This window comes from Mycteria americana, chromosome 19 (genome assembly GCF_035582795.1).
Source record: "Mycteria americana isolate JAX WOST 10 ecotype Jacksonville Zoo and Gardens chromosome 19, USCA_MyAme_1.0, whole genome shotgun sequence".
Lineage (NCBI taxonomy): Eukaryota > Metazoa > Chordata > Aves > Ciconiiformes > Ciconiidae > Mycteria > Mycteria americana.
In genome coordinates this window covers 3,984,854-4,006,132 of record NC_134383.1, presented here as the reverse complement: position 1 = coordinate 4,006,132, position 21,279 = coordinate 3,984,854, and the positions used below count along the sequence as shown (strand labels likewise).

The following is a 21,279-nucleotide window of genomic DNA, read 5'->3' as shown; positions in this document are numbered from 1 at the left end:
CACTGGCTCCAATGCGGCCGGGTTTGGCTCCGGGCTCCCTCTCCCTCCCCAGGTGTCTTCCCAGGGACTGTCTGCCCCAGGCTGGACGTGCGCCCGAACCCCCTGGCTGTTGTTCCCAATGGTTTTGTGCACGTGGGGTTTAGGTGTCGACAAGGCCATCGCCGTGCGCTAGTGAGCCTAGTGCAGAGAGACGAGGCGATGGGAAGGCCCGGGGCTCTTCCCGAGGGACTAATGTTCTTAGGGAATTGGGCTCCTGCTTAGCACGGTGGTTTGCAAAGGTCAGCGACGTTGTCACTGTGTTTGATCTGGGCCTTGCCTTGACCCTTGGTGGTTCTCTGGTCTCCAAGTTAATCAGCAAACAGAGGTCAGGGTTCCTGTGCACGTGGGGGAGAATGAGTTGTCACGGGGGGGGGGGGCGAAAGCAGAGCCCGGCCCGGGCAGGGGATGGTGCTGGCAGGAGAATGGGACCCCCGAGGTGGTCGGCACGGGAGGGCCTGCTGGCGTCTGCTCGTGGGACGGGAGTCTTTTGTGCTGGTTGTGCCGCACGGCGTAGCGGCGTTGCCTTGAGCCGTACCCTGCCACGGGGACAGCTGAGATGGGGTGGGGAGCAGAAGGTCCATCGCCATGGCAAGGGACTGCGAGAGGGGCCTTCATCCCCAGTATGGGCGGCACAGCTCTGGTGACCATCGGAGTCGCTGCATGCCCAAGCGCCAGTTTCCCTAAGAAGGGAAGCATTCTACGGGCGTACCAGGGGAAGGGACAGCGCTGGCGCTGGCCGGCACTTTGGGGGAAGGCACCAATCTGCACGATCCAGGGAGCAGAGAAAAAGATGGGAATCAGACGGGACAAGTAGTACCCCTATGGCCAGCTCTGTCAGTGTCCTGAGCAGCAAAATCCTGTGCTCTGAGGGTTTTTGTGTCACTAGAAACCCGGAGGGGGCTTGTCAGGCATGGGAGCCTGGCTTTACCGTACCTGGGAAACAAAGTGTGTTACGCTCCAACGCTGTCCGTGTGCCAAGCGTGAACAGCCCCTGGTGAAGGTCCAGCCCATCCTCGCAGCTTTGCGTGGGTCTGGATATATTTGCGGGGGACAAGGAGAGAAAAGGGGGGGAGGGCCAAGGCCGCCGCCATGGACTAACGGGGACGGCATGGCGCGGCCCCGGGGTGCTGTCCGCAGCGTTGGCGCTGGGCACACCAGGGTCATGTCCCTTTTCTGCCAGGACGGACACAGAGCGGCAGGCGAGCGGGGGGTGGCCGGTGAGAACCACCGCATCGTTGGGCGGTCGGGTTTGGCTGTTCACACGGCAGGCAGGCTGGCACAGCCTGGAATCTGCGCTAGTCAGAAACCCACGTGCATCCCTTAAAGGTGCCCAGCAGGAGCAGGGTAGGCGGCAGCAAGGGTCAGGTTCGTAAGGAAGGTACCACCGTCAGCATCCCACCTCGGGCTGGGAAGCCGAGAGCCAGGCGCGGGGATGTGGTTATGCGTAAGGAGGTCTGGGGGAGCGGAGGCGGCTCCAGCCATGCCGACAGTGAATGGTCGCGCTGAGTGCGTTACCTTCAGCATGCTGCGCGATTCCCAGTGGCACAGCGGGAGGCCGGGGAGCCCCACGTCCCCCACCCACTTCTCACCCAGCCAGTGCCGGGACCTCGTCCCCTCCGAGCCACGTGGGGCAGGAAGCGATGGGGGTGTCGGCGGGGCCCCCGAGGCTCTCGGGGTCTGTACCCAAAGCACGGAGGCGTCAAGTCCTCGTGGCTGACCCACAGGAGGGGAAGTTGGGGGGGCTGGCAGTGGGTGATATTTTCCCTCTCCCCTTCGCCATGTCACAAGAGGGGATGGGCGGATAAGCGTATTTGCTGCCAGAATGGCGTGGGGTAAACCTGTTGTGGGTGTCGTAGGGGAGAAATAGGGTGCCCCAGCAGCCTTCGAACAGCGTCGGGAGCGAGGGCGAAGGGACCAAACAGCAGCCAAGTTGGCAAGTGAGATTTATTGAGTGCGGGTCAGACCCAAAGGCAGGGCAACTGGGTTTCAGCAGGAAGCATGCCGGACGTTAAGGGGGAAAGCCGGCCATGAGCACCTGTTCCTCCTCCCCCCACATCCCATAATGTTCTCAGAGAGCTCGAGGGACCCGCGCGACTCAGTGCGCATCTTTGTCCTACAGGCATGCTGTTTCTGGGACGTATCCCATCGGCGTCCCGCTGGACATCCCCGGCAAGAGGAAGGAGGAGAGCACATTGAGCGCCGAAGAGTCCCGCTGCGTCTCGAGGCTGAGCCCTTGCCGTGCTGAGGAGCCGTCGGGAGGGCCCGCACCGTCTCCAAAAGGTAGGCAATCGCGACTTTTTCGTGAAACACAGCTTGGAAAAAAATGTAGCATCGTCAGCCTCTTGACTCGACTCATCCTGATGGACTCTGTGACGGCAACAGCGAATCGGCGATGACGGTGCGCAGCACGGATGGATGGAGACCCTGCCACAAGCCACGTTATTGTTCTATTTGTGCCATGTTATTGTTCTTTTTGTAAAGCAGCAGCACGGTACTAAAGCAGCACAGGGACCTTAGCAGAGATCCAAAGGCAGCCAGGAAGGGGAACAACAGGGAGACCAGGGCAAGTCTGTGGTGTAGAACGAGGCCGTAACTCACCAGCAAGGCTGGATGCTGCTGTTTTGGGAGGAGGAACAGGCCGGAGCACTCGCTGAGAATCACCCCACGCCGGTCGCGCCATCGGGGACAGGGGCTCTTTGTCCGTGGGAAAATAGTCTCGAGAGGCCGGGGAGGAATGGGACAAGATCCGGCCAGGGAATCTCATTCCAAAGAGGGTCGGAGCTGGGGAGAACCCTACTCGGTCTTGGTTGCCGGGGGGCCGTCGGGCACCCCCGGGCCTTTCTCTCGGAGCTTGCGCAAGTAGTCGTGGGGACCTTTGCCCTCAAAGGCCGTGGGGCTCTTGTAGGAGCCACCGATCTTGTCCCAGAGGGTGAAGTACTGCCCGTAGTTGTAGTCGAAGTACAAGTGGTGGTCGGTGTGGTGGGCCGATCCGTTGATGATGTGTCGCAGGAGGCGGGGGACGCGGTAGTCGCCATCATGAATGGAGATGGTCCAGACGTTGACGAAGATGTAGAGGCCCAAGTAGGTGACTTTGTGCAGGGGAAAGAGGAAGGGGTAGACGTGGTAGGGCAGGCTCTGCATGAAGCCGTCGACGGGGTGGAAAGCATGGCTGGCAAAGGGTGTCGCGATCTTCCAGAGGTGGTGAGGCTTGTGGAAGCGCTGCAGGGAGAGGGCATGCCGTTGGTCCCCGAGGTGGGGGTGGGCACAGAGCCTACATGGGCCGGTCCCTTTTAGGGGGTCCCCCTGCTGGGGATGGACTCGCGGCCCAGGAGCCGAGGGGGCCGAGGGCTGGGGGCCATCACTGCCCGAAGGGCAGGAGAGGGACGCGTGCCCTAAAGGGCTCTCAGCTTCTGTCACGTCACAGACCGAGGCGAGGCAATGCCTCATTCGGCCAGGCTGAGCCTGCCGTTCCCCCCTCGGCATGTGTTCCCTGGGAGGAGCGGCTCGGCCACAGCCCCAGCATGGGGTGAGGGCTGTCCCCCAGAGCCCCCTGTCCCATCTCGTACCTTATAGAGCAGTTTGTGGTGGAGAGCACGGTGTATCCAGTAGATGCCCATGTCGGTGAAGAATAGGAAGGACAGCATGCTGAGGAAGACACCCGACCAGCCTGGGGGAACAGCGATGTTAGGGATGGTGCCCGCGGGCACCAGGAGGTGGCAAGGGCCATCGAGGAATGGGGGGCCAGGGAGGCATGGCAGCCTTTGCGGCGGGAGGTGTGTGCAAGTCGCATTGGGGTCTGTCCCGTCGAGGAGACGTGGAAAGAGTGTTGGACAATCTCCCATGACTCGGGGAAAGTGAGTCAGGCACCAGTTTGTTGGGAGCTGCGCCCAGGGAAGGGAAAGCCTTCTTTTGTGGAGGGGGGCACACATCGAGTGGGCTGTCGCAACCCGTCCCCGAGCTGGGGTGGGCGGGTGCCTCCTCATGTCGGCCTAAAGGGAATTTGGGTAATAGACTAAGGGAATTTGACTATAGATGAGACCAGCTCGAGGCAGGAGGTACCTGGGTAGATTTTGTGGGGCTCCTATGAGGTGTGCCATCATCAGGAGAAATGGGGGCACGCTGCCCACCCTGGGCGGGATGAGGGAGGTGACCTGGGCGGCAGGGAGAAGGTGCCAGCCGAGCAGGGGGGTGCGGGGGAACGGCTCACCATATGGGGAGTCCTCGATGTTGTCGTAGAGCTTGCTGTAGCCCCGCACCTCAGCAAAGAACAGGGCAACGGTGGGCACACTGATCCAGGGGAGGGAGCGCAGTGCATAGACGATCTCCCGACGCACCTGGTTCTGCAGGGGCAGCAGCGGAAGAGAGGGGTCAGAGGGAGAGGGCGTACCGGGAGCTGGGCAGACACCCGAGAGCCCCAACACCCCAGCCCCTCGCGAGGGGAGCACGTTGGCTGCTGGTTGGCTTTTGGTGAAGGCACTTTGCCGTGACATCCGCACCGTGGCACAGGGCATGGCGTGCTGCCCGTTTGGGGAGAGCCACGCTGGGGCAGCACAGGGCTGGCGCTGGATGCCGGGTCTAGTTGTCATTGTGCAAGTGGTACTTGTTCCCAGTCAGGGATGACCGAGGGCCCCGTGTGGGTGGGCACCGGAGAGCTGGGAGGGGTGGTTGCCACCATCGGTCGGGCAGCCGTTGACTTGCAAGAGCAGGGTGCCGAGACAGGCATCGGTCTGTGCATGTCAGCGGCCAGCCTCGAGCTGCTACGCGTGTGAGTGATGGTCGCCACAGCAAGGGAGCTCGTACCGCCGTCACCCGGGGAGCGACGCATGCCAGGGAACACAGGGCACCGGGGCGGGCGTGGTCAGTTTGGATGTGTGCAGGGACAGTGTACTTTTGGAGTGGCCGGGGATCCCCGGGCTGCCACCACATCCGGAGTGAGGAGGTTTGTGGTGGTCGAGGGTGGAGAGCGGGACGTGACGAGTGTATCTGTAGGGCCGGGTGTTTAGTGGGCAAGGGGGTCGCCCACATCTGGAGCGAGAAGTCCCGGCCTCGGGAGGACCGGGTGGTCCAGCATCTCTGCCGGGCCCCGTTGTCAGGGGCAGGCTCTGAGCTGGTCTCGGTGTCCTCGTGTTCTCAGGGAGTTTCTAGGGGCTCGGCTTGGTGGTCAAGGGTGGGTCTCGTGAGCGGCACGCGGGGGGGGGGTGGTACGTGGGAGAAAAGCATCCCTCGAGGTGCAAGTGAGAGCAGATAGCAAACAGGCAGCGGGGACAGCCAGCGCCATGGCGTCAGCACGTGTCATTTGGAACGGCCTCCGACTGGAGGACAGCGAGGGGGACGCGGTGGCGCACGGTGTGGGCGAAGCAGCGCACAGCGCAGCACCGCAGGGCCCAAGCGGGGTGCCGGGGAAGGGGGGGTGGGGGTGGCGTGGGGTGGGGTGCACCCACCTCTAGGAACTGGGGATGTTTCTTGAGTTCGTGGTCAAAGATGAAGTAGTAGCTGAGGGTGCCGAAGAGCAGGTAGAGGGCAAGCGCTCCCAGGTTGGTGATGACGAAGAGGCTGAGGAGCTGGCGGCAGGGCTCGCCTTCGGGCCAGCCGGCGGGGTACACGTAGGGTGTGAGGAGGTGCCGGTCGGCGGCGTCCAGGACCAGATCCATGGTGGCTCCTGAGGGAAAGAGAGAGGGTCGGCGTGATCTGTCACAGAAGAGGTGCAGATGGTGTCCCCTGTCTGTCCCCGGGGCCGTAAAGGCCCCGTCCAAGCAGCGCAGAAGATCAGGTGCCCGCCGGGGCGTGGGTGGCAGGGTGCTGGCATGTCGTGGCAGTGGGGAGGCCAGTCGTGAGTCCGGGTCACCTTATCCGGGTCACCTTAGCCAGGTCCGTGAGGTGTGTCTGGGAGGTGTAGGCTGTGGGGTGTAAAGCACGGGCCGTGGAGGATGTCGAGGTGGGAGGGGCCGCCCTGTTTCTCTTTCCTCTCGCTGTGGGAGAGGGAGGGAACCGCAGGGTCCCATGCCAGGGAAAGCGTGGCAGCGGGATGTAGGTTTTGGGGAGCGAGGCCTCCTTCTCGGGCAGCGTGTGGCACACGGGGGCCTGGGGACCCTGGGGACCGTGGCGGCAGCTGTCTCGGTTTCGGGTCCTTTCGGGTCCCACAGGGCCACTTCAGCAGCGCTCCTGGGGGGTCCCGGTGCCGGCGTGGAAAGCCCCCAGCAGAGACGGGGCCGCGCGGGGCAGGGAGGGCCGCGTCGCTCGCGTCGGTGCCCGGCGCGGGGGGGGGTCAGTGTGTTTCGGAGGCGCAAGCAAGACGGCAAGTCCTCCCCACGGAGCCGCAGCGGGGGGGCGGCCCGGTGCAGGGGCGGTGGAAACGGGGCGTCCCGCGCGTCCGAGCCGCGGGCGACGCTGTCGGCGCGGCGCCGCGCACGGGAGCTCAGCCCGCGGGCGGGCGGGCGGGCGGGCGGGTGCACGCCGGCGCGGGGGCTGCAGCGCCGGGGCCGTGCCTGGGGAGCGGAGCCGTCGCCGGGCCCGCGCCGCGGCCGGGCTGCGCTCGGCGACCGAGCCTCGGTGCCCCCCGCGCCCCCTCCCCGCGCCCCGTCCCCCGGTACCTGCCTGCGGGCCCCGGCGCGGCGGTGGGCGGGGAGGGGCGGCGCCGCCCGGTAGCGCCACGCGACGTCACCGCCGGAGCGGCTCGCGCCACCGCCGGCCGTGACGTCGCGCGGGGGCGGGGCGAGGGGACAGCCCCGGCGGGGACGGCCCCGCGTTCTCCGCGCGCGTCGGCGGGGCGGGGCGGGGCCGGCCGGTGCCTGAGCGGGTGTCCCGGGGCCGCGCTGGGCGGGGGGGCGGTCGGGGGTCGGGGGGGGTCCGGGGCCCCTCCCTGCTGCGCGGGGCTGCGCGGGCACCGGCGAGAGCTGCGGGGCGGCGGAGGGCGCGGTGCTGCGGAGCCTGCCGCCGGGGCGTGCGGGGCGGGACGCGAGGGTGGCAGCGCGGGGAGCGGGCAGCGTGCTGGGTCAGAGCATGAAGAAAATGCTCCGGCCCTCGGCGGGGGAGGACCGAGGCGCGGGACGGTGACCTGAGGACTGAGGTACGGCCAGCCCGACCGCATCGTTTTGCCGTGCGTCTCATCGTGCAGAGCAGGGCCGGGCGCGGGCCAGGCAGGGTTTTGTGGTGAGAGTTTTGTGGTGAGAGCTGCTCGAGGTGTTGGACGCAGGGAGGGCGCGGTGTGCCGGCATGACCATGACCCGGAGGGGCCGTCGTTGGCGAGGATGTGTCGTGGCACTGTGGCGGGACAGAGTCAGAGATCACTCGGACAGACATGATCTAGTTTATTGAGTTGTAATCAGTACATTGAGGTATGTCAAATATTTAATGAGTACAGACGGGTTGGCTGTCAATACTCTACTATTGCTGCACTTCAAGTTAGTATGGGATACAGAGATTATTGCGTAAGCTTACTATAGGTATCTTAAATGTTACATGCGTGCAAAAAGATGTCACCGAGCAACCCATCGATATGTGATGGCAGGTAAGGGAGATCTCAGCCTCGAGGGGTGACCTCGAGGGGTGTCCCTACTTGAGGGGAGATCACCACTGCGCAGGGAGAGGACGATGGTGATGGACCCTGATGGCTTCAGATATTTATAGTGTAAAAGGATTTGTAGTCAGATTTTCTGCTGTGTTTATGCAGTTTTGGGCACTTATCAGCCCAGTCTCCAGCCAAACCGGTTTGCTGGTTTTGGCCTAGGTTCTCGCTGACAGCCTCGCACCATAGGAGTAACTTTGGTCGGGCCTACTTGCTGAGCATCTGCCTGGACCAGAGTTCAGTTAGTGCCAACAGGAGGAGTGTGTCTGTCACGAGGGGTCTGCTGCCGGTGTGGACTGTCGAGGCGTGTGGGGCTCAGCAGCGTCCAGGGCTTGTCCGCTAGCATGTGGCGTGGGCGGGAGGCTGGTGGGCTGCTTGCGGGGAGTGTTTGCCAGGAAATAGGGGTTTGCTTGGCAGTCTCTCGGCATGGTCTGGGCCCGCGTGGATGGAAGCAGGGCCGGCGATGGCCCTGGTGTGCATCGGCACCGCAAAGGGCAGATGGGGAGGAAGCACGGCAGGAGGTTGGCACATAGCAGGGCACGGGGCATCTCGGGGCTCTGCCATGCAGAGGGCTTTCCCGGGAGCACCACTGTCGGCTCCACGGGGCGGTGGTGTGGGGTGTGGGGTCTCTGCCTTGATGGGTGTGTTGTCCCCCCATCTGGTGAGGCAGGACGGCAGTCCTATTTGCCTAGATGTATTGGTATGGGCACCCTGCTTGGGAGCTGGGGATGGCTCTGAGTGGGCCATCGCTGGCCAACCGGCACGGGGAGGAAGTGGAGGGGTGGGGCCCAGGCCCCCAACCCGCCGGGCTCTGAGAGACCAGGGATGGCACTCTGGGCACTTTGCATGGCACTTCTCTGCCTGGGCCCCCCAGCCCACAATCAGAAGCCATCCCAAGGTAAGAGCAAGCTCCAGGACAGCCCCGCTCCCCAGGCTGGGGGGGGGTAGGAGGCTGGGGAGGCCTCCCAGCTCCTTCCTTTCCCCCAGGAGAGCTCCAGGGCACCTTGGGGAGCCCTGCTCCCCTGGCCAGGCGGGTAGGAGGCCGGGGAGAGCTCGGCCCTCCTCGCTCAGGGGACAAAGGACTCGGCCTCCGGGTGCTGCCGGGGCTGCGGCTGACCCGCGGCGTGGCGAGAGCCCCGGGCCGGCTCCAGCACCTGGACAGCTCCCGCTGTCCGCATCAGCACCGCCACGGGCCCCGCCGGCTTCACCCGCGGGCGGGCGGGCGGACGGACGGACGGACGGACGGACTTGTTGGCACTGCCAGTCCCGCCCCGATCACAGCAAGACCTCGTCGAGCGAGGTGCAACAGCAAAGGCGAGCGGACAGCATAGTGGGCCGTGGACCGATGGGGGGGTGAGAGGTCGATCATTTAGGTCCTGCGCTTTTTGGGGGTCTCTGTGTTGCCTGTGTAGGTAAGTCAGTCAAAGGGGTTTGTTAGTCTGTTTTGCATGGTGGGCTCTCTCTTTTGGAAAGCAGTATATAACATCTGTGTGCCTCTCTGCATTTTTCAGAGGCAGGCCAGGCATTGAAGGTTACGGTTCCCAAACCATTGGTAGCACTGTACCTCACTTTCAATCTCTCTTATCTCTCTCATGACCCCTCTGCTCCCAGTCACCGTGCCTCCCGAGACCTTCTTTGTGTCCCACAGCCCTGTTTTAGCTCTGTAGGAGACTTTGATCCTCTCGTTACCTCCAAACCCTGTCCTCCGGTTTGTTTGTGACTGACTGGAGTGCTCTTATCATCCTGTCTGCCATCTAGGGTGCCTCTGTTTGGTCTCTGGCCCCCTGAGGCCACCTCTACTCTGTTCACATCCCCTCCAGACTTCCTCCTTGTGTCCCTGAGCCTTCTTTGGTCTCATTGGCCCATTCGGGACCCCTCTAATGGTGTCACGATGCCTATCGATGCCTTCAAGGTTGCCTTTAACACACTTCTAGCTTTGTAGCGGACCTTGCACCCCTCTTGTTCCCTCAGAAGACTTCTTGAGCCCATGTCTGTGACCCAGCCCAGTCGTTCTGGCCTCTCTTCCCTCTAGCCGTGCCTCTATTCATTCCATGGCCTTCTGATGACATGTTTACTCAGTTTAGATCCCCTCTGGATTGAATCGTCATGTCCCCAGTCCTTTTTCTGTTTCTCAGTCACGATGCCTCCCGAGACCTTGTGCTCCACATCCATCTTGTAGCAATTTGAGCTGTAGAGCACTCATTTGTTCCTCTATGCTATCTATGATTCCTGTGTTCAGTCCCTGGCCACCCGAGACCATCTGTACTCTGCTCAGATGATCACCCGAGTTCCTCCTTGTTGTCCCAAGCCTTCTTTTGACCATCAGCCCCCCTCAACATCCCTTTCCTCACAGTCACGATGCCTCCTGAGACCTTCCTTGTTCTCCACAGCACCCTGTAGCACCTTATCTCCCTTTCCATCTTTCTTGTTCCATCAGAGTCTCCTGTCTTTCTTTGCTATGCAGCGCTCCTTTATCTTTCTCTCTGCCATCATGGGTGTCTCCGTTCAGTTCCTCTCTCACTCAGTCATCTGTAGTTTTCCCAGATGCCCTCCTGAGGCTCCAAGGCCTTCACTGTGTCTCCAAGCCTTCTTTTCTTACCCTGCCCCCTCCTAATTCCTCTACTCTCTCTAGCAATGTCATCTGAGTCCTTTCTTGTACTCTGCAAGGCTCTCGTAGCATTTTGGCTCCCTTTTGATTTTTTTTTTTTTTTTTTTTTTTTTTTGGTGTGCACTCTTATCTTACTCTTTGCTGTTTAGGATGCCTTCATTCAGCCCCCAGCCTCCTGACAACATCTGTGCTTGGTTGAAATCCCCTTCAGAGTTCTTCATTGTTATCTCTGAGGCTTATTTGGTCTCTCAGGCCCCCTCGGGACTCCTCTGCTCCCTTTACTGAGCTCTCATGAGACATCTCCTATGCCCCAGAGCTCTGTTTTAGATTGGCAGGGCACTTTGCACCCCTCTTTTCCCCTCAGAACCCTTCCTGAGTCTGCATCTGTTACCCAGGCAGTCTATCTGTCCTCTCGTCCATTTGGTGTGCCTCCATTTAGTCCCCTGAGGACATCTGTACATTGTTGAATTCCCTGCATCCCTGAGACTTCTTAGTCTCTGTCATGGTTTAACCCCAGCCAAGCACCACAAAGCCGCTCGCTCACTCCCCCCTGATGCGATCGGGGAGTGAATAGGAAGAGTAAAAGTGAGAAAACTCATGGGTTGAGGTAAAGATGGTTTATTAGGTAAAGCAAGAGCCCCACGCAAGCAAAGCAAAGCAAGGAATTCCTTCACTCCTTTCCACGGGCAGGCAGGTGCTCAGCCATCTCCAGGAAAGCAGGGCTCCATCCCACGTAACGGTGACTTGGGAAGACAAACGCCATCACCCAAACGTCCCCCATTCTTTCTTCTTCCCCCCAGCTTTACATGCTGAGCGTGAAGCCATGCGGTGTGGGATGTCCCTTGGGCCAGTTGGGGTCAGCTGTCCCAGCCGTGTCCCCTCCCAGCTTCTTGTGCACCCGGCAGAGCATGGGAAGCTGAAAAGTCCTTGATTTAGTATAAGCGCTACTCCACAACAGCTAAAACATCTCTGTATTATCAACACTGTTTCCAGCACAAATCCAGAACATAGCCCCACACTAGCTACTATAAAGAAAATTAACTCTATCCCAGCCCAAACCAGCAGTCTCTCCAGCCCCTTCGGGACTGCTCTCATCCCTGTGACGGTGCCTCTCGTTCTGTCAGAACCTTTGCCAAAGCCATCCTTGTGCTCCACAGCAGCCTGTCTGTTTTCTGTCTTATAGTATGTTTCGGTTTGGTATCTGGTACCCCAAAGATGTCTATCCTCAGCTCAGATCTCCTCTTGAGTTTTTCAGAGAAGGCGATAGCCTTCATCTATTTTTATCGACACATCTCCTGTGGTAATTTTTTGTCGTGTTTTGCAATTTATTTTTGTTCTAGCTACTTAGGTGTTACTTAGGCTGCTTCATACAGCTTCTGATACATTGTATTTCCATGGGTTTTTTTGAGTTTTCTGTCCTTTGGGACTTACCTAGTTCTGTTAAGGGAGTCAGTCAGAGAGACCGTTGAGGTCCCTCTGGATCGTTAGTGATTTACAGTAAATAATTTACTTTGCAGCCAGAGGTATTTTTGAGAAGGGATTCTTACAGGATCTAATTCTGCTTTGTCATTCAGTCCTATCCAGAAGGTAGTTCTTGTAGAAGTTAGGAAGCATGTGTGGTCTTGCTAGAAATGAAGTGTAACCGCATAGCATTTTGGGTTTTTTTATAGGGAACTAAAGCACATAATTTTTGATAATAATCTTGTTATTGCATTTAAAGAGCTACTTTCCTATGTAGCTTAGTATGACACCTATCTTGTTCTATCTACGTCTCAGAAAAATTAAGTTTAATTCCCTACCTGGTCACATGGCTGATGTAGTTGTAGTAAAAGAGCAGAGATCGTCGTCTCCAGTAAGGGTCGCTTTCTCTGTTCAGTGCTTTGCATGCTGTAAACTTAGGGCAGATGAGAAAACTCCCGGCCACTTTTATGCCTTTTGGTGGTTCGCCCCTCCCTGTTCCCAGGGGACTGTGAGCAGGGTGGTAGGCAGGGCCCGGAGTATATGGGCCACAGCCTCTCATGAGGGAGCTCGGTCTGCTCTTGGGCATCTGTGCTCTGTTGTTCCTTCAGTTGATTGCAGGTTTTGAGCTGTCTGAGCTATTTGGGTAGATGTGTTTTGACACTGAGAGAAGTGGAGGTGTCTGTTTGAGATAAGGGCCTCAGGCCCAGTCAAAGTTCAGCAGCATATATAGCAGAAAGTACCCTTATATACTGCTTTTTTTTTTTTCAGGTGAGTAATTTTGTATTGGGTGTTCAGGGGTGGCAAGATGGTTTAGTAGTATGTTTTGGGTTTTTTTCTTATTCTAAGTGCATTGTGTTTTCCTGGAATTCTTGACTTTATTGAAGATAGAACCTTGTTTTTTTCACAAGTTTTGCTGTACACCGTGGAAGTTCTGGACATCATCTCTTAATAGGACTGATGGAGACATGATCTAGCAGGTGTTAAGGTGAGCATCTTGTATACATCTGTATATGGAGTTTTAGCATTTTTTCAAGAAAGTGGCAGGGACGTAAGGCATAGTGTCTGTCAGGGTATGGAACGGCTCGTTGCCTTTCCTGATTGCCCACAGAGTACCATGTTGTCCCTAGAACCTTTGCGTTCTAGGCGTGGCAGGCCCCTCATAGATTACAAGCATCAGGACCTCACTTGTCTTGTGGGCCTGTAGCAACGCCCAGAGTCCATGGGAAGACGCAAGATAAGAGGTGCTTGCAGAATGTAGGGCAGAGCTCAGAAGAGCAGCTCCTGAGGAGCAGCCAACACAGGGGGTTCAGGGCTGCAAATACAGGGCAGGAGCTGTTAAAGACAGTCACAGCAGGCATCCTCCTCCCCCACAGCGTCCCACTGCCACAGGCACCACCAAGAAAGCCAGGCACTCCTCACCAGACCCCCCCTGCCAAGGCACCCAGTCACTAAGAGCATCAACAACAGACTTAGCCCCCTCCATCACCAACACAGTCAGTTACTTAGATAGCTACCCCCAACTTCTCTATTCACAAATAGCAAGTCTAGGAGGGCATCTTTCCTAATTGGCTCGCTGACTACCTGCGACAAGAGGTTTATCTCCTACAAACATCAAGAATTTCCAAGACCTGCTCATCACAGCAGTATGATATTCCCAGTTGATATCTGGGAAGTTGACATCTCCCATAAGGACAAGGGATACCGATCCAGACATTTCTCCTAATTGCCTATAGAATAACTCATCAGTGCTTACATCCTGGCTGGGCGATTGGTAGTAGAAGCCCACTACAACATCTCCTTTGTTTTCCATCCCCCTAATCCTCACCCGGAGGCTCTCAACCACATTGTCACTAACTGTAAGGGCTGTATAATCAAACCTCTCCCTTATATAGTATAGTGCAACACCTCCACCGTGCCTGCACAGCCTGTAGCCCTCCAGCCCGGCGCTCCAATCATGGGACTCGTTCCACCAAGTCTCACTAATAGCAATGATTTCGTAGCTCTGGGAGCTGACCAATGCTTCCAGTTCATCCAGTGCTCCTCTTGAGCATCACCCCCCATCCCCATGCCAGCCCCGGCAGAAAAGGCCCTCTCCAGGCAGGCTCCTGCACCGGACCCCCTCTGCTGTATCAGGCTGCTCCCATGACTGCTCCCGCTCCCCCTGAGAGACCCCTCCCTCCTGGGTTTCCACCCAGCTGCAAATGGCCTGTCGTCCCAGACAGCACACCTACACCAGGAACACCAAGACAACTCTATCCCTCACCAAACACCAGACTGCCACAGACCTGCCAACCATGCATGCCCTGAAAACCCTGCTCCCCGCCCCCAGCATCCTCCCGGCCCCACCTGCCTCACCCCATCCTTGCTGCCATCATACAGGACCACACCGCTTATGAAGGATTACAACACTTTTTATTCCCACGCAGCCATTTCACAGAGTACAAACACAAGACAAGACACCAACACAGACAGGCCCCCCACACCCACTGGCACCCCAAGGCCCGTTGACTCTCCTGCTGGGTACCCTGACACCACCCCGTGCCCACAGACCCCGCTCTCATCCTCAAAAAACTGCCGCAGCACGCCACACAAAGATGGGAGGGAATTCCACCCCTCATTTCTCTGGCTCTTGCTCCTGCCCACCAGAAAGCACCTCTTTCCAGACATTGGGACTGGGTTCTCACTACCACAGCGCACTAACAGTCTTCCCAGACCCTCGGGGACGAGCTCAGCCCTCAGCCACACGCCTCGATGACACCTCTGCTCCGGAGTGCCGGGGAGTGACGTGCTCCCAAGGTGTCATGACATACAATGACACACCGCTGCGACCCGTGCCGCAACACCTACCTCTGGCTGAGTGCATGTGCTTACAAGACACCGATGGCAGCTCCCGAGGACACCCGTGGCTGTCCGTGCGAGGGGGATGGCACACACTCCAGCCCACCCCACTCTACCGACAGGGGTGCGGGCCACCTACAGTGCATGCTACAAGGGAAAGCCTGGGAAAAAGCTGCAAAAAAACCCCAAGTCTTGCATTGATGCCAGCAAACATCCAGCTCGGTCTTGCTGTTGTGCCTGCCACGCACCACCTTCATGTCCAGGTCCGATCTCTCTCCAGGTCAAGTCCCTCTCTTGCCTCCATGCAGCAGGATGGGTCGGTGGCAGCATGGCCACTGTGGGGGGTGCCGTCTCCTACCCTACAAAGACTTCAGGCTGACACGAGAACAGTACTTGGCTGGGTGGCGGAGCTGCGCCTACGAGGTCAGGTCCCACGGAGCTGTGTGCAGCCACAGCCACAGCTGGGCTGCCACCAGAAGGGTCGCTTGGGTGCGGTGCTCCCCTGAAGAGCTGGAGGCTGCCAACACAACAAGACCCACGTGAACTGCAGCCCTGGCACACATGCAATGGGTGCCTCCCTTCCCCCTGCGACACCCTGGGTGCCCTACGAACACCTCGTTGCTGGCCCCGCCCCCCCCGCAAGCCCTTTAGTTGGCCTCCAAACGCTACCGGTGGCCTCTACACTACCCTGCTGCTGCCCCACACCACACTATCACCACCCTTGCAGCTGACTGCCTGCCAGCTCTTCAAAGTCTGCCATCATTGGCCTCACAGCCCTCAGGCGCTGCACCACCAAGCACCGCCGTTCCCCAGGAACGGCACACACCCATCTCCCTGCCCTCTGCCTCCCTCCTCTCTGTGACACGTCACACATTCCAGGCACCTCTCCCATGTTGCTCACCCCTATGGCCCCTCGGGTTGGGCGTAGAAGCCCCCTCTATGCTTGCCCTGACTCCTCCTGCGCTGCCCCTGGTACTTGCCCCTGCAGCTCTTGCCGTCCCCTTGCAGCATTCCCGTCACACAGCTGCACAGGGGTCCATCTGCCCGGCTCGTGCAGATCTGCTCACAGCCTCCATTGTCCTCACACCAGTCTGATCCTGGGCACGAAGAGCACAGGGAGACACCTGAGCAATGCTCCCAAGCCCCCAGTCCTTAGCTGCCGAAGACCCCCACTCACACACTCCCTGCTACAACAGGGCCATGAGAGCACGCCCATCAACTGCTGGGCACATCCTCACGTCACACATGGGGCTAAGCTCCTGTCATCCCCCATGGCACCAAAGCAGCACCTAGTCTGGTGCTCACAACCCTCCAGGGGCCTTTCAGGAAGACAAAGAGGAGCACCCACAGCACAGGGCCAGAAATGGAACGCCCCACACTACCCCGGGCTCCCACCACCCTCCCTGCCGTCATGCCATCTCCTGTGTGACACCCCCCCCCCCCCCCGGACCCCTAGGAACACACGTCCCCGAGCGAGGCAGACCCCTGACGTGGCCCGCACCTGTGCCCATCCAGCCGGCACCCGCACGCTCTCCTCCCTCGCCTCCCAGCAGCAAAAACCCCCTGAGCGCTCTCGTGCACTTGTCCCAGTTCCTGCTCAAAGGAACAGCCTCTCCCTGCAGGACGCACGCACGCACGCTCCCTCGCCCCCGTGCCCAGGTACTGCCCCATGGCACGCCACTGGGCTCTGGCAGCAAAGCCCTGCTGCCTTCCTTGGGGTCACACACACTTACGCTTCCTCCTAATAGGCCCCACTGAGATGATCTGCTCCTTGGGCTCCTCGGCAAACGCGCTGGCCATCCTCACGTGCTGAGGGCAGTTCTAGGCGAGGATAAACGCTGCCTCCGTCACTCTCGGCCCCTGCCTGGGGCCCTGCCGCACCCCTCTGGCCGGCCCGGCTCCCAAAGGGACCCTGTGACTAGGCTCAGAGAGCACAGGTCCTGAGGCGACCTGCCCCTGGCAGGTCTCTCCTCCCAGCACCTAGAGGGACACGCGAGACCCTCCCGGCCTCGCCCTTGGGGCTACATTTCTGGCCACTCTGACACCGGGTCAACTGGGCTCACCATGCTTTGCTGGAGCCCTGCAAAGCAAGTGACCTGTCCCTCAGCACTTGCCCCACTTACTATTTTGCAGGAGTATTTCTCCGAATCGCAGAGCGAGACAGCACAGTGGAGGTGAACTTCATCATAATCCCCGATGAACTTGAAGACGGTGACGTGGAAGCGACACGTCAATGATACCCCATTCTCCTCTATGCCAATGGTGTTGTCCTTCATGTTTTGGCACCTGCGCAAAGCACCGACACTCGCCCCAACCCTCCCGTGACCGGGACCCTCCTTTGACGGACGCTGCTCACCCCTGTCCCCATAAGGCCCCTCGCCCCGGGTCCTGTGGTGGCATGCTTAGATTCCACCATGACCACCTCCTCTGGATGAGGGCGTCATGCCCTGCCTCTATAGTGTGCCCTCTCTCTGGCATGTCCAACTTCATTGTACTCTCGTTTCCCAAGATGCCTCCGCCATGATCCACGTGCCCCTGTCTCCTACAGACACCCCAATGTCTGCGGCATCAGCAACGCAAGGAAGGCCGCTTCTCTCCACTGCTGGGACTCCATCGCACGCAGGGCCCCCGGCTACCTCTATGCTAAGCGAACTAACTCCTGCACTAACAACGTGAGCGGCCTTGTTCCCCATCCTTTCCAGATCTTGGTCAGCCATCTCACTAACCGAAAGGTCCCCCCGCTCCGATCGATGATGACGCCCCTTTGAGCACCCTCCCCAACAGACACGATGAAAAACAACAGGGCGTGCTGGGCCACCTGGCCCGCAGTCGCTCACCCTCCCTCGATGATGAAGTAGCGCAGCTTGTCGTTGCTGTCCCGCGAGGGGGTCGCATAGCACTTGTTCAGCATGAGGATCAAGTGGTTGGAATCGGCCCCGACGACAAAGACCCCCACGTAGAGCACATCCCGGGTGGTGAGCACCACCTCACCCTGACGGTAGGGGTGCTTGTAGGATGAGTTCTTGTACAGGGCCATCTTGGTCGTGAAGCTTCCTTCCTGCGTCGGCACCGTCAGGTTAATCACGCTAACGATGACAAAAAAAATAGCACCTCAGATGGAGGAAAGGCTACAAACCCCCAGCTCGGCGCCTTGCTTTGGACCCTCCCCGCCTCACCCTCCACCTTCATGCTCCTGCGCCCGTGCAATGGGAGAGGCTGCGCATCTCACCCTGGCTCCTACCTGAGCATCGGCCGCACAACCGAATCGAGGGAGATCTTGATGTCCAGCTCGTAGGCGCAGGAAAACTCCACGTTGATGGTCCGGTCCCGGGTGATGATGTTGCCCGTGTTGTTTGCGCTTTCAATCCACACCGTGTTCTTGTACACTATATGCGTGCTGTTTGACTGCAGAAGGAATGCAGGGAGTCACTCGAGACCAGCCATCTCTGCTCCCTTGCTCCTAACGAATGCCTCGGCCCCTACACGAGCCACGCAATGCCGAGGGCCCCACCGCCCCTCCACTGCTTCTGGCCAGAAAGGGTACAATATGGCAGGGCTAGGAACTGCTGGGCAGCATCCTTACTCTACAAGACCTGCCTCTGTTTTCCCTGGCCCCCATCCCATGAAAGCACCTCCCGAGCGTCGCTCACATTGACACACGCCCCCGCCCCAACCCTGGTGTCGAGCCGGGCTGCTGCCACCACGGAGAAAGACTGCCTGGCTGGCACAAAACTGCACTACCTCAAAGCCCCCCATGCCAACAAATTCCTTGCATACATAACGGCTCAGAATACACAGATCACTGTCCTCAGCCTCCCCGCTACTCCTCTGCTGCCTCCTGCGTCCTCTGGACGGGGATGCCAGTCAGTGGGGTGACGGCAACCCCGTGCCAAAAGACCCCGTGTGCTACAAAGTCTGCCCACGACCTACTGCCCAAATGCAAGCCTCTCCGATCGATAGTCAGAGCTACACCTGCATCCCAGGCACCAGCTGACTCTCAAGTCCCTTTTGCTCTATCAGGTGGTCTCCCAAAGGCATGCTCCCCCCGCCTCCTCTGCCCTCAAGTTCGCAAGGATGACAAGATGAACGGCCCAGCCTTCGCTCCCGGCCTCGCATACCCTGTGCTCCAGCTCACCTGCACCACATTGCCACAGTTGCCCTTGGTGTTGTTGATCTGGAAGGAGATGAAGTCCTCCCCTTCGATGCCAGGGCAGTGGCGGTCATTGACCCGCACCCCCTCGCGCTCAAAGCCCAGCTGGAACAGCTTGCACTTCGAGATGGACACCTCCATTTGGGCAGCTTTGCAGGTCACCTCCGCATCAATGATGTCATGGGTGGCTAGAGAAGACGAGACAGCCTCAGATTACCACAAATAGCACTGCAGGCCCAGGCCGCCGGCCCACCCGGCCCTCCTCCCCACTGCCAGAAATGGGCTGGGACCATCTCCTGCAGCACACCTTGCCCATCCAACGTCCCTGCTGTTCAATGTGCTCCTGAGCCAGAGACGCCCATAACGTGCGCTTCAGAAAACCTGCTCCCGACCTGAACTGCGCATGGTCACGAAACCCCGTCTTGGCAGAGGTCCCAGCCCTCGGCACCTCCCTTCCCAAAGCCCTGGTGGTCCAACAGCCTAATATGCACCCACGCAGCTTGGCACCGACCCTGCGGCCAGGACCGGAGGACTCACTGTTCCCATAGGGCGGGGGCTCGATGCAGCCACACAGCTCCCCACCGTTGTCCAGCTCACAGCTGCGGTTGGGGCAGTCGGCGCCCATGCAGGGATCTTCCACCACTCCTGCTAAACAGCACAAGACGGAGCACAAACACAGTCTTTATCCTCAGACCACAGGGCAGGCACCTCCAACCGCCATGGGCCACCCCCGCCCTGCCGGCCCCTCTCCCCCTCTCCCGCCAGTTGCGGTCCCGGTGGGACACGGCTCCTCTTGACCCAGACAGCCCCTGGCTCTCTTACAGCAATTCTCCTTCTCGATCCACTCGGTGCCCAGGATGCCAAAGGTGCGACAGGCCTCACCGTAGGCAGCCAACGAGCCACACAGCTGGACCTTCTTGTGGTTGTAGCAGCCATCCAGAAAGCAGGACTCATAAAAGGGGAGGGGGTCCAGGAGGCCATAGCAGGGCTGGAAGAAGCCTTTCATGTCCGTCAGCTTCAGGCAGTAGCTGTCACTCTGCAGCTCCTGGATCTGGACGTTGTCGCAGGAGGCAGCATACTGCGAGTACTGCAGCTCATTGCAGCTGTGGGCACCAGACATGTCACAGAGGCTCCCATCGCGGCCGGCCCCACTCCTGCTCCCACCCAGCGGGGAAGGGCCGTCCGACCGCTCACCTCTTCTGCATGCCATTTGTCTTCCAGCTCTGTGCCAGCACCACGCTGCTGACTGCCGGCTTCCCCCGCAGCGTCGCATGGTCATCCGTCCGGTCGCCGTTGAAGTTGCCACAGAGGCCGCACACCTTGTTCTGCAGCCGCTCCCCGATGGTGATTTTGATGACATTGAAGCCATTGTAGCGGATCTGGATGTCAGGGCTGGAGTCAATGACGAGGAAGCCCTCCTGGCTGAAGATCTTCGTGGAAAGCCCCGTGACGAAGGGGATGTTCACGTGGCTGCCATTCACCTGGCGCAGGAAAGGACGCAAGACTGCCATCCCTCCCGTGCCTTCCACATATGGACGCGAGTGTGCAAATGGTTCTGCAACTGCTTCCCGATATCCCAGCCATGAAAACACACCGCCTTGTCTTTGGCGGGGGCCGGCGTATCCTCCTCCTCCTTCTGGCCCAACGGATCACTCTGAGCACACCACCTCCCTTAAATGCCCACACGAGGCTGCGCCGCAAAGGGAGCCCTACTCACGTGCAGAGGCTCCAGCTTGGGACTCATCACTCACCAGGAAAGGCCACAGATGGTGCCCTTCAGACACCAAGTGACACTGTAGCAATAGCCAGCCCTCCGTGCCCCTCTGCTCAAAAGGACAGCTTCGCCCGCACTACTGAGAGGTAGACAGGTACACAACTACAAAATCCCAGGCTGCGGATGGCCTTGCCTCCTGTTAGCCCTTTTGTCCCCACTGGTATCCCTCCACAAAGCCCAACAGATGACGGCTGCATCCCTCACTCATAGAGCTGCCTCGACTAGGACGCAAAGCCACTGACAGAGCCTTCTGGGGCCCTCGCGGAGACTGTTGTGCGGCCCTGTGCGCCATCCTCCTCCACTTGGGTGCCGGTCCCCCACCTCCCGGCCTGCGGCCCCTCTCCAGAGGGGGTGGATGCCCCCCACAAGACCTTACCTTGACGGTATTCCTGTCGCTGATAAGGATCTGCTCCTCATTGATGTAGAAGTACACGGGGGAGATGATGGTGAGGTTGGGTGAGGACCATTTGTCAAAGTTGATGATGAGCTGGAAGGAGAAGTCGGGCAGCTTCTGGCAGATGGTAGAGAGGACGAAGGCGCAGTTGGCGGGGAAGCGGAGGAAGGCCCCGTCAAAGGTGCGGAAGACACCGCCACCTGCAGCCAGGCAGAAGGAGCTCCTGGTGCTGAAGCAGCCGCGGACGCCATTGCGCAGGGCACACTCCTCGTCCGACTTGCAGTGCCGTGGGTCGCACTGGATGAGGTTGCGCCGGAAGCAACGGCACCGGCGGGTGCAGTCCCCGTTCCAGAAGAGCTGCTTGGGCTAAAAGAGGGACCCGTCACTGGCTCTACCCTCTGCAGTCCCTTGGGCCAAGGTTTACGCCCTTCCGCTGCATGGCAAGCGAGAG

The 21,279-nt window shown here is 59.6% G+C and overlaps 2 protein-coding genes across 2 annotated transcripts in view; both read right to left on the bottom strand.

Moving 5' to 3' along the window:
- Positions 1 to 1,965: 1,965 nt before the first annotated feature.
- SC5D (sterol-C5-desaturase) lies at positions 1,966 to 6,736 on the bottom strand. Its single transcript, XM_075521220.1, has 5 exons — positions 6,630 to 6,736; positions 5,481 to 5,698; positions 4,247 to 4,379; positions 3,606 to 3,706; positions 1,966 to 3,258 (listed from the first exon to the last, which is right to left on the bottom strand). Exons 2-5 carry the CDS (start codon positions 5,688 to 5,690, stop codon positions 2,833 to 2,835), a joined length of 870 nt encoding a protein of 289 aa, XP_075377335.1. The 5' UTR covers positions 5,691 to 5,698; positions 6,630 to 6,736; the 3' UTR covers positions 1,966 to 2,832.
- Positions 6,737 to 14,033: 7,297 nt separating this feature from the next.
- The window catches only part of TECTA (tectorin alpha), a 28,461-nt gene continuing 21,215 nt past the window's right edge, over positions 14,034 to 21,279 (bottom strand). Inside the window, exons 13-23 of the mRNA XM_075521343.1 lie at positions 20,811 to 21,194; positions 19,855 to 20,141; positions 19,483 to 19,763; positions 19,198 to 19,308; positions 18,646 to 18,848; positions 17,752 to 17,915; positions 17,348 to 17,596; positions 16,634 to 16,796; positions 16,244 to 16,331; positions 15,491 to 15,607; positions 14,034 to 15,027 (exon numbers count right to left, since the gene is read on the bottom strand). Coding sequence (XP_075377458.1) covers positions 14,927 to 15,027; positions 15,491 to 15,607; positions 16,244 to 16,331; positions 16,634 to 16,796; positions 17,348 to 17,596; positions 17,752 to 17,915; positions 18,646 to 18,848; positions 19,198 to 19,308; positions 19,483 to 19,763; positions 19,855 to 20,141; positions 20,811 to 21,194 — 2,148 coding nt within the window. The 3' untranslated portion in view covers positions 14,034 to 14,926. The remainder of the gene's footprint in view (positions 15,028 to 15,490; positions 15,608 to 16,243; positions 16,332 to 16,633; positions 16,797 to 17,347; positions 17,597 to 17,751; positions 17,916 to 18,645; positions 18,849 to 19,197; positions 19,309 to 19,482; positions 19,764 to 19,854; positions 20,142 to 20,810; positions 21,195 to 21,279) is intronic.